At 45.3% G+C, this 11,960-nt stretch overlaps 2 protein-coding genes across 10 annotated transcripts in view; both read right to left on the reverse strand.

Moving 5' to 3' along the window:
* Positions 1-1,991, reverse strand: part of LOC144110494 (uncharacterized) — a 31,046-nt gene extending 29,055 nt beyond the window's left edge. For 4 of the 9 annotated variants that reach the window (XM_077643452.1, XM_077643451.1, XM_077643448.1 and 1 more), the window contains exons 1-2: positions 1,173-1,238; positions 701-745 (exon numbers count right to left, since the gene is read on the reverse strand). In XM_077643452.1, the coding sequence (XP_077499578.1) occupies positions 701-745; positions 1,173-1,223 (96 nt within the window). In that variant the 5' untranslated portion in view covers positions 1,224-1,238. Of the gene's footprint in view, positions 1-696; positions 746-1,172; positions 1,239-1,873 lie in introns of those variants that run through there. The other 5 variants (XM_077643454.1, XM_077643449.1, XM_077643456.1 and 2 more) reach the window with 4 other exon arrangements.
* Positions 1,992-2,828: 837 nt separating this feature from the next.
* On the reverse strand, positions 2,829-11,501 carry LOC144111145 (ribitol-5-phosphate transferase FKTN-like). Its single transcript, XM_077644299.1, has 8 exons — positions 11,199-11,501; positions 10,471-10,506; positions 10,033-10,218; positions 8,009-8,307; positions 5,919-6,175; positions 4,568-4,701; positions 3,981-4,105; positions 2,829-3,227 (listed from the first exon to the last, which is right to left on the reverse strand). Exons 1-8 carry the CDS (start codon positions 11,292-11,294, stop codon positions 2,999-3,001), a joined length of 1,362 nt encoding a protein of 453 aa, XP_077500425.1. The 5' UTR covers positions 11,295-11,501; the 3' UTR covers positions 2,829-2,998.
* Positions 11,502-11,960: the final 459 nt, after the last annotated feature.

The raw sequence follows: 11,960 nt of genomic DNA on the forward strand, positions 1-11,960 counted from the left end.
AGAGCAACAGGTAAGACTATAGTACAATGCTATGGGAAGCATTAAACCCTCAAGAAAATGAAATCTGTATGAAATGTGCCAAAATGCGACAAGCAAACTCTTTGACATCAACTCAAATCTACAAGAAGTGAGGCACTGCCAATGCCTCAGGGCAGAGAATCAAACAAAACACCCTCCCTCAAACATCACTTATCAATCAAAATGCATCCACATACTTTTAAATGCAATGAACCCCTCCACACTACAGAAGCATACAGATACAGAGAGAGTGGTCAGACAGAAACAAAAAAATATGGCTGGTGGTTTAGCATTGCTAGGCAAGAAATACCCTGCAAAGCAGTTGAGGTGTCCACTGACCCAGGGAGCCAGTTATGTGCCCTTCCTTCACCTTCTGCAGGTTTGAAAAAAGGAAAGGTGCATAACTGCCTCACTTTACAGGTGGACACCATCACCTACTCACAGCTTAATTGAGGTGACCACTGCAGTGAACCAGTTACATTGCTACTGAGAGGATTCATACACTTACACAGGCACACACACCACTGAAACCTGGGAAGCGTAGCTAGAAGTGCTTTCACAGAAAAAAAATTAATTGAAGTGAAATACACAGCTGGGCTCATACATACACCTCGATAAATTTGTGTTGTCTGACACACGGATATGAATAATTGGGCTCAAAATGAGAAGATTACTTACGTACCTGCTGATAGAAAGCCTCATATATTGTAGTGTGGTTTCCAGCAATCTGTAATGACAAGGTACGCGGACTGTTTATTGCTCTGACTAACGGTATTAGTAGGCTACAGCCAATATGAGAATGGCAGAACGAAGATAAGGCAAATGTTGACAACTGATTCACATCCTTGTACACCGACATCGACGAGGCGAAACATGCGCAAATTTTTCCGGCTGCCACACGAACCGCAAGCAAATATTGGTGCCGCGTGTCACCTTATCTGTGTTGTCCGGCCGGTTAAACGCTGCGCGATGTTATCTTTACTCACATCCGTGCGAAGCTCGAGCGGGCCTTATCACACCAATCCTCAAGCAGAACGCATTTAAGCGTGTTTGAAGACACAAAATGTCAGCACTGGCACTCAACATTACCGAAACACAACCGACACCGATCGACTCGCAGCGCTGTCGATTCGCAAACTGCTGAATGCGCGCACCAGTTCTGCTGGCGTTGAGTGACTGCCGATGCCGAAAGCAAGTTCGCTCATTAAATTTCTTTCACTGGTACTGGACTAGTCTGGTTCCTCTTCGCGCAAACACATTGAAAGGAACTCAGGCCACCGATAACGGAGTACAGGGCATGCAGCAACATCGATGGCATATGTAGATAGACAACAACGCAGGTGTGTCTCGGCGAGGGGCATGTAACATGCAACGAGTTCTGCGAACCAAGGCCCGACTCGACCATGCGTGGAGAAACTACGCACAACTGCACGCCCGTGTAAACGCCACCGCTACAGTCGCGTCCGCTCAACGCCGCCGCACCGCGCGAAAGCATTCCGATGTTGACACATCCTACAACGACAGGGCGAACTTGGCTCGCCGAGAGGTCCGACCGCTGCTGTTTGACGGCCGCTCGTGAAGTTGACAAGTAGAAACGCTGCATATATCATCGGCGAACGCGCCTGCCGATGCTGTGCGTTCCGGGCGAGCTCTAAACGACGGGAGAACGCTGAAAAGACGTCGAAAATACATTTTACAGCAACAATTAACCCTAATCGAGCGAGCCTCCACGGAGAAGTTTTGCAGGCATTGCACACTCCGCCCCCTCCGAGAAACCAGCTTGTTTGCGAGCGCTCAACCTCTCGGAGGTCTCCCCGCGGTCTGCGGTGCGTTCGCCAACTCGCGACGGTCTTACCTGTGCGAGTGAGGGGAGGGCAGCCATCGCAACGACGCCGAGAAAATCGCCGACACCTCCGTAGCGGGAGAGTGCGATACGACTGCGGCTCGCTTTCCGTGATCCTTGGCTTGGCAGGGTTGCTGGCCGGGGCTCGTTTCTGGGACGGTTTTAGCGGTTTCAGCGCTACAGACTAAATAGTTACCGATACATTCGAACAATTTACTTGTAACAGTTGCTGAAGCAAATTTCCTACATATCAGAAAAATGCACTAAGAACTGGGAAACTGTAGTGTACGCGTTTTTGAGAACAATCTTTATGCTACGCTTCCTTCGCTTGGAGGCGGGTACTTTTGAAATCAAGTCGGTAACAGAACTGGGGTTGAGCCTGGTTACGAAATGCGGAAAGGTACATTAAAATTGGCAGGAGAAAATTTTGATGTTGGCTACCGGATGCGAAGTACAAGCAACAGTAATTGAGCGCCAAAAGTATTTTATTGCACATAGTATAATGCAATAAACATTCCATCGCCACACTACACTGAAAGAAATGGTTTATGGGGGTTTAACGTCCCAAAGCGACTCAGGCTATGAATGACGCCGTAGTGAAGGGCTCCGGAAATTTCGACCACCTGGGGTTCTTTAACGTGCACTGACATCGCACAGTACACGGGCCTCTAGAATTTCGCCTCCATCGAAATTCGACCGCCGCGGCCGGGATCGAACCCGCGTCTTTCGGACCAGCAGCCGAGCGCCATAACCACTCAGCCACCGCGGCGGCTGCACTGGAAGAAATGTAGGAATGTAGCTTTGCCCGGTTATAAAACGCGAAGTGGAGATTTTTGTCATCAGTTAACTGATAACAATGAGATTAGTTGAACTATGTTAGGTTTGTTGAAACCTTCACCCCCAAATATGCTACTCAACATGTCAATGGCAGCGCTGCGCTTGAATGAAGCAAAAACCAAGACCAACATTGCTGATATGACACTTTTATTTGTAAATTGCTCAAGTCAGACTAGAGTTCTGAACAAGCACGCAGGAAAATGGTTTATTTGTGCGTACAAAGGCAAAGGCTGATGAAGATGCGCTGCAAACCAAATCATGGTGACAACAAACTCTGCATGATCTGTAGTCAAGTCCATATCATGATTCAGGAAGTGGAAACAGCTTGATGACATGAGGCCACTCTTCGACAGGCCAAACACCGTTTTCTTCAACATTTGGAGGGCTTGCTTTCCAATCCCACCTCTTTATCGGCTGGAACCAGTTGGAGCCATAGTTGGCCTCTATGTACTTCTGTGTCTCGCACGGAATCCGCAGCTTTATGTCCAGAAACTCTGTCCAACATAGTTTGAACTTCGGGAATGTGTACCTAGCAGAAAGTCAACAGTTCATTAATGCACTAGTGGAGAGGAGACACGAAGTACACTTGCATATTTCAAACTAAAGAAAACTCAATTTTTTTTCACTGCCCTGACAGAAAGTGTTTAATCAGGATATTGGTATTGCATTAATAATGCAAGGCTAAAACAAAAACACAACTCGATAAGTACATGAAGGAAGTAAAGCTTAGAGGATGGCTACACATTTGCTCACGGAGCCATCCACTGGTTCAGTTCAATGACATACCATCTGTATTGAAAATTTTGATATTCCGACAAGTGGCAACAAACACAGTAAAGCCTAAGAGGAAAAAGGTTGCTCAACAAAATGATGAATATTTAAGTCATTGCATGACACACCTGCTGAGCAATGTTTTGTATGTATCTGTGTTGAAAATTTTGATATTCGGACAAGTGGCAACAAACGCAGTAAAGCCTAAGAGGAAAAATGTTGCTCAACAAAATGATGAATATTTAAGTCATTGCATGATACACCTGCTGAGCAATGTATAGTGTGGAAAGTGGTCAACACAGACAAGTGGGCTAGTAATGATTTGGTACATATTGCATTTTAAGAACTTCATGGAAAAGGGTGGGCAAAGATGTGAAGGAAAAAGGTGGGATAAGGTGCCGGCATCAACAGACACTGAAAGGTTGTATAGCCCAGCCAGTGTGGCAAGTGTCTCGGGAACACTACAAAATGAGAAAAGTATTAATAGCCTGCACACAAAAAAGACACTCACTTGAACTTCTTTCCTGTCCTGGCTTGTGTCCCCCCATTCCAAACATGATCATCCTCCTCGTAGAAGAAGAATATGTCCAGCTTTACGTCACGATCTCTGAAGGACAGCTCATAGCTGTCTTCAACCTAAAATAGAATGAGTGGAATGCTCAACACACACTGCAGCCATGTTTTAGAATAGCGTCTAACGACAAATTTTATCTTTACAAGGGTATTAGGCATGATCCACTGTTTTTCCGTTTTCACCCCACCAAATGTAATACATATGACAGGTCTGAAAAGTTGTTTCATATCTAAATTTGTCCAAGAACTTCACACTGGGATTAGTTTAGTTATTAAAATCATTTTCAATGTCAACGACAGCATCGCTGAAAGGTGACTACTAATTTGAAAGGCAGCAGTAGAAAACTTCTCAATTTTCAGCGTGCCAGCAGAACAACAGTGACAAGTACCCGCCCACAGACCCTATTCATCGCATCTGGTTCACCCTCCTCAGCAAAGAGAAATAAGCTAAAAATGATAACACTGAAAACCATAATTACAGACTATTGTTCTTTAAGTGCAGAGGCAGATCCAAGTCTACTGTACCTTTCCAAACAGGTGTGTGAGGGGGATGTCATGAGTTGAAAATGCAGAGATTATCTCAGGCTTGTAGTCCTTGATGAAGACTCCAATGTCGACATCAGTTGTGTAAGGAATAACGTCACACTGCCTGAAGAAGCCTGGTTGGGTAAAGTAGATCAACAAAGCTGAGCATGTTAATGGGCACAATGCTTTTCAACACAGCTGAGCAGCGTCTTGCCATACACTGCCACTTTCTTCTACTCAAGAAAAGCTACAAACTCACGTCACTCAAAGAACGGTATGTGGTACTGCATTATGTTTAAAGTTAAACAAGAGCAGGAGTGCTGTGCAACATTCCATCAGCAATACTGCAATTATCAAACATCATCACCATCAGCCTGACTACACCCACTGCAGGGCGTAGACCTCTCCCATGTCTCTCCAATTAATCCTTTCCTTTACCAGCTGCGGCCACTGTATCCCTGCAAACTTCTTAATCTCATCCGCTCACCTAACTTTCTGCCGCCCCCTGCTATGCTTGTCTTCTCTTAGAAACCACTCCGTTACCCTTAAGGACCATGGGTTATCTTGCCTTAGCATTACATGCCCTGCCCAAGCCCGTTTCTTCCTCTTGATTTCCACTAGCCTGGTTATCAAACATCACAAAGTACTAACTATACTGCAGTTCAACTACATGTTAGTGAGTGCAACATGTTTCATCATTGATGAAAAATGCTATTATGCAAAGGGAATCTGCAAACTTGCATGCTGCAATACTGCCCTGAACAGTTTTTTCTCTCCTAGCACTATTACCTGTTTAGAGTAAATTGCCTCTCACAGTGAGGTGCAACTTCAGGCCATTCTGTTCCAGGTATGATCTGTGTGCAACCACTTGTTCTGTATATTACGCATTTTTTGTATACACCCTGTATTTTAATGCATTAGCATTAGAACCTGCCCATGTCGGAAAAATCTACCTGTATGTCTGAAGCCTCAGTTGGCAAGTGGCTGCGTGAAGAGAAGAGAATCCGCCTTTACACGAAGAGGGGATGGGAGGAAGGGGTGGGGGTGGAGGAGAGTGGGGGAGTATGGCGTGCCCTTTGACTACGGGAAATGACTGGGAGAATGCAGCGGGAGTATGGCATCACACAGTGACTGAAGGACTAGATCACACCACCCGCTCGCACAGTCTGAACCCGGCAGCGGCAACAAATACGCACACTCTGCCACATCAGTCACATTGGTCATCCATAACTTATTGCAATGGCACTTGTATATGGGTATTCAGTGCATATCGTTTACAATAACACCTCCTAGGTGTAGTAGGTACATATATGCCTAAATAAATAGAACACAACTTATTGCAAGGACCTACCGAGGCAGGTTCCACTGCTGATCCAGAAGGGCACGTCGAGCTCTCCTAGCAGTTGCTTCACTTTGACAAGCAGCCGGTGCACTTTGAGTCGAAAAAGCTCAGCTTCGGGGGTTTCGTCCCGACCGTGGATGGTGTGGAAGAGCCGGGCACGTGTCGTGTTGCACTCGACGAATGGCTGCTCGTCAACAAACGAGTCAAATTGTGTCGGGGCAAAAGAGTGCATGCCTCCACCTAGCTCACAAGGCAGGACTTCCACTCTGCAAAAAAAAAATGACAAGAGAGTCAATTTCACTGCTAAGGAAGCTGGGATTGCATAGCTAAACAATGAAAACTACCAGTGAGCGACAACATAAAGGTATTTTTGGACATGTGCATGCTTACGGTATTTTTTCATTGGTTAGATACCTTTAATAAAAACCGAGAAATACTGACACCAACCACAAACTTATTTTCAACCTAAGGTGTCGAGACCAACTCAGTCTCTTTTTCAGGGGGGACTGAAATGCGAACCAACAGCAACAAAGAGCGGCGCACTTTTGTCAAAGATGCTCCTGTTCATGTGCCTTTACGACCAAACAGTGTTACTCAGCTACTAGCCTTGACTTTCAGGATGATTAGCGATGCAGGCTAAACACTGAGGTATGCGCTTCAACAGTACGCCTTTCCGGGTACAGAGTTAAATATTAGCATGCATTAACACCTCTTAAGAAACGCAAACAATGGTCGCCAGAGAAAAACAGGAAGAAAAGGCACAAGTCCACAAGTCACTGCACCTTCTTTGTTCTCAGTTTTTTCAGAGTTGTTTGTACTGAGTTCTAGCTGGCCAGCTGGTATATAGGGAATAAAGGGACCGACCACTGAATTTAAAGCACCCAATATTTTTCAGTGCAGTGATAAGATTGCTCTCCAAGGTGTTTGATTCTGCAATGGTTTTACTAGAAATGCTGCAGGAGATTTTTGCTCAGAATTTTTCAATCTGTGCATGTGCCCGTTTATATTTATCCTGATGCTGGAAGCCATGACCAGTGAGTGAGTATGATGGCGATTGCACATTGGCAAAAGTGATGTACTGAAATATACCTCACCCGCCAGACAGTGACAAAACATCCATTTAAGTCCCCCCCCCCCCAAAGCAGTCATGGAACAGTGACATATGCCTTATCAGAGAAAATTTTAGTCGACTGCAATTACCACTCCGCCCATGAAATGCAAAAAACTGTGGCATCGCCTAGTGACAAAAGCTAAGCACATCATCAGCGATGCGAAGGGAGCATTGCTTTTCATCGAAAGACGCACTGGACAGAGGGTAAACTGTAGTAATCCATGACGAACACTACTGAAAGATAAAAATAAAAAACACTGTGGACTTAAAACGAATCAGTGATATTTTACTGAGATATGGTCACATAGTGGGATACACTGATAAAGAGGCTGCACCACTAGATGGCACTTCAGTTTGTTTTATGCAATTTTCAAAGCCAAATCAATATTATAAATACTCGATTCTTGAAAATACTGGAGTGCTCAAGCGTTACAATAAGAGCCAAGATCTTTTAATTTCCACCATAACCTCATGATACGTTTTGGTCAGTTGTTGGTCCCTTTAGTGTCCCAAAGGTACATGTGGACCATGATGAAAAGCGTAATGGAGAGGTCTGCACTAAATTTGACCATCTGGGGTTCCCTAGCATGCACTGACAACACAGAGCACGTGGGTATTTTTTCCCTTCACCTCCAATGAAATGCGGCCGCTGAGGCTGTGATTAGATTCCACAACCTCAGGCTTGGCAGCCAGATGCCAAAGCCACTAAGTGGCCCCGGTGGGTCTGAGTTGCACAGTTTGCCTGGGCTTTAAAATTCTGTTGATTTCATACAAAGCAGGGATACAAAGTAGTATCTTTCTACCACGTACTTGGCCTTAATGCACCTCCCGCAAGCTCCTTTAGTGAAGGAAACGAAGTGTAATTAACAGCAATGTCAGTGAACGTTGTCAGTCTGTATCCTGGCTCCACAGACAGGGCTAGAACCACATTTGCAGCTAGCACGAGCTCAAAACACACTTTAGTGACTACTGCACTCAAAATACTCACTTGTCGTACGCGCCATCACTCTTGAGAAACTGCAGGCTACTGGCAGACTTGATGAGCTTGTTAAACGAGACATTCTCAGTCCTGTTGGCATCTTCATCTAATGCAGCTGCCGCATGCCACCAGAAGTTCCCGGGTCGCTCGTGAAAGACGACAACGTGAAGGGCATTCTGCTTCTGAGAGATGAGGTAGTGGGTGGGGATGTGCACCTCCAAGCCATGGGCCAGAACTTTTGGGTTGGGGACACTCAGCTTGGATGTGTGGTAGCCCGCATGAGACAGCAGGCCCAGGAAGTCGTGCTCCTGTCAAGACCAAGTGCAATGCGAATAAGTCATTGCGCCGAGAATTGCTGGAAAACCTGTTTCAGGCTCTTTGAAGGAACACCAAGGTCAAATTAATGTTGGCCTGCGTCAATAGGTTCCTGCGTTCTAATGAAAAAGAGCTGCTTGCACTGAAAAACGGAGCTTTTATGACCTGTTATGAAAGTGGCAAAAAATTTATTTTTACTAAGAACAAAAAATGGGTGCCTCCTTGGTGGACATTTAAATATTCCAGGCAATCATTTATGCATCTAGAACATAACATGGCTTTGCCGCTCTACTTTTGAGCAGCCAAGAAGCAAAGGCAGTGTCCAAAATTTGTGACACTTTTTTCTCTTGGCAATCTTTGGACACAGGGCAGCTTTGTATGTGAACATTAAAAGAAAAACAAGAATGGCACAGCTGCAACATAGCAATAATGGAAACCTTCTTCCAGTGCATATGGGGAATCCCCCAAGGTGCAGTAGATGCTGTTATGCTTTCACTGAGCAGCTATTCTTTGAACGAAATGTTTGTTATTGCCATTTATAGTTGGGTACAAGCATAATATGGTTAAAACAGCACTAAAAGAAATATAAGGCTCTGTGACTGAGCCTGTTATGATGATAAGACTTTAATGGCACAAGGGTGGCTTGGCCACACAGAACCATGGCTAATGTGTTTGGTCTGCTTGAGGTGAGAACAAAGACCCATTTTTTTTCTAAGCCCTTCGCCTATGAGAAGCGAAGCACTAGGTTATGAGAAAGCTTGTAGCCATTTAAAAATCAGTGGGTACCCAGCTCCACTGGGAGTATGAAACAACACACCTTCACAAACGAGGCAGAGGCACTTAAAAGTGAAGAGCTGCAGCATGTGGGAACTAATAGCACTAGAAACTGAAACTCAGGCACATTTTAAAATCAGCCTATATTATGAAGACCTTTACATTTGTAGACACTTATAAAGCACCGGAGGTACTCCAGTGCGAGCAGTTCACAAAATCTAGGTGCTCTGCAGTCCATTTTTCAGCCAACCAGTAATGAACACAATTCGCATGTTTTGCAATACAAACTATCTGAAACGGAAAAGTTGGCAAAAAGCTTCAAAGACATTAAATGAAAAATAATAGCATCCGTTGCACATTTCAGGTCCTGCTGAAAAGGAGCAACTGTTGTAGGAGAGTCTTCTTGCTCAAGGTAACCGTAAAAATTTCCACCGCCACCACGAAGCAGTTGAAGCAGGTCAGGATTTTTATTGGGCGTATCCTAATAAATGGCATCGACGAAACATTTTTGCAAACAAGCACTGCAACAAGAGAGAGCTACTCAAGCTGCTTTGACACAGCTTTTACAGGTGTTGTACTTGTCCTGGACAATAAACTCAAGCTCAGACATTTCGCAGGCCGCTGCTGCCAGGTTTTTTCCGCCGCTGCTACAATCATTGCCAGCGGTAATGTTAGCATGCAGTGAAAGACCTGTGCTGGCCACTGCTGGTTCTTGTTGACTCCGTGCTTCCGGCATTGTTTCGCAGCTCAGTAGGCAATCCCATTTTCACTTATTTCTGGATGATTTGACATCGCACAGTACATATGCCTCTAGCATTTCGCCTCCATCAAAATCTGACCACCGCGACTGGGATCAAACCCGCGTCTTTCGGGTCAGCAGCTGAGCATCATAACCACTGAGCCACTGCGGCGGCCGTAGGTAACAACAGAAAAATTCAGCCAACCTTTTGAGTGGCGAACTGTCCCAGTGAGCCAAACTGTACGAAAGCGTGCCCATGGGGAAGGTCAAAGCAAGAGGGCCGTTCAGAAGGGGTGGGCTTGTCTGCGAGGCACTGCAGGATGCCCGCATCCAGGATGAACAGTGGGAAGTTGGTCTGGGCTGCTGCATCTGCCACGTCTCTAATCAGGCTCTGAAAAAGTGCATACAAAGTGAATTTCAGAATGGTGTGAGAGTGATCAGGCTTCAGTTTTCTTTACTGTGCTCCAAATCTCGGTACACGGGTTATGTTTAACATTTTGCCACCGTTTGACTGCACGGTTCAAGCAAAGAAATGAGCTCATAATCAGTAGCGGAACTCCACAGCCATTCAAACACCATGCTCGGTATGCACACCGCAGGGATCAAGCTCTTAAATATCTACAAGCATAGAGCATCGACTTACCCATGTAGGGCTGAAGTGCTGAACGGAATCCTTTTCCTGCAATAATCGGGTAGAACCACACTGTCACTGAAAAGTCTGACAGACACCAAACCGCGCAAAAAAGAAAAATGAAACCCAAACTACACAATATGCTAGGGAATTCGATAACAGAAACACCTAACCGGCGCAACAAGCACACAAAATACAAGTGCAACAAAAGAGTGCATGAAACAAAGTCTGATCTGGCAACTAGAGACCGAACATTCCATAGGTGGTTGACATTTACGCTGCAAAAAGAGGTTGCTTTTGAATTGAGACAACGAATTGCTTTAAGTTGACGTCTGCTTACGCTAAACCTTAGTTGCACATTACTACAAACGACGAGTGGATTGACGTGTGTGAGTTTACATAAACCCCCCACTCCACCTGAGTGAAGTGGGTGCGTGGGTACTACATCACCTAATTATTTGCTTACGCGTTTTACATAACCTAAACAGAACATGGATGGCGGCTGCGCCCTGGCTGGCTGGAGTAAAATGCAGGAATATTGATCCTTTTTTTTTTCTACCTCATATTCAGTGCAGTTTTGCAATAAACCAGCAAACCTACCATCCCTGCGCCGCAAATCCATGCTAAAATATCGGCCCAGTCTACACAGAAACCATTAAGTTATCAAGTTGATTTTATTCGCGCTACAAGCTATAGTGACGCGCAGTCATCACTATAAACGACACCAGGGAAATGTTTACCTGCTTAAAGATGTACTGAAGGACAACCGACTGAACGGCGAGCAGGACAGCACCGCAGGCAAGTAAACAAACGAGTCTGAGAGCATTTCTTCTCATGCAGCACGCTGTTACCAGGATGTGATCACGTCAAGCGGGCTTCACTGCACATCAACTCCGCCCTAGGTTTCAGTTAGAGCCGTCAGCTAGTCTACTTTTCCGAATTCAGGTTAGAGAAGCACCACGGATGGCGCTCATATCTCGTCACCATAAAAACAATGACAATCTGCTCTCGCGATCAAGTCGATCGCGCACATGCCGATCAATGAGAGCTCGAACTGGATTGCTTTGGATGCTGTCGGATTTAGAACTGCAGCTATGAAACTGAAACCAAAACCCGCACTTCTCTCTATGACGTATCAGAGATAGTTTGGTGACGTCACAGCCGCCAAAGTCAACTGATGCCGTAACACATTGCACTTTCATGGCAAGACTATGGTGGCTAGGCACCGCTGTAGGAACTATTAAGCTGTAGACCTTTACAGATTGCGCTCCTCCGCCAAGCCTGCTATCGTACTTTTTTGGGGGGCAATTTCGTAACAACGCTACGAGTGGTACTACTAACGTACATGTGGTAACACTGTGGAAGGATGTGAGTTAAGCTGTACAGACGCTTAATTTTGGGGTGCATCTTTTCTTCTTTGTAATGATCCGTAAGGCATTATTTTACACTCCTGAGTATTTTTTTTTCTTCATGGCTACACAGCCGCGCGGTTATCTAACGAC

Source organism: Amblyomma americanum, chromosome 11 (assembly GCF_052857255.1).
Source record: "Amblyomma americanum isolate KBUSLIRL-KWMA chromosome 11, ASM5285725v1, whole genome shotgun sequence".
Lineage (NCBI taxonomy): Eukaryota > Metazoa > Arthropoda > Arachnida > Ixodida > Ixodidae > Amblyomma > Amblyomma americanum.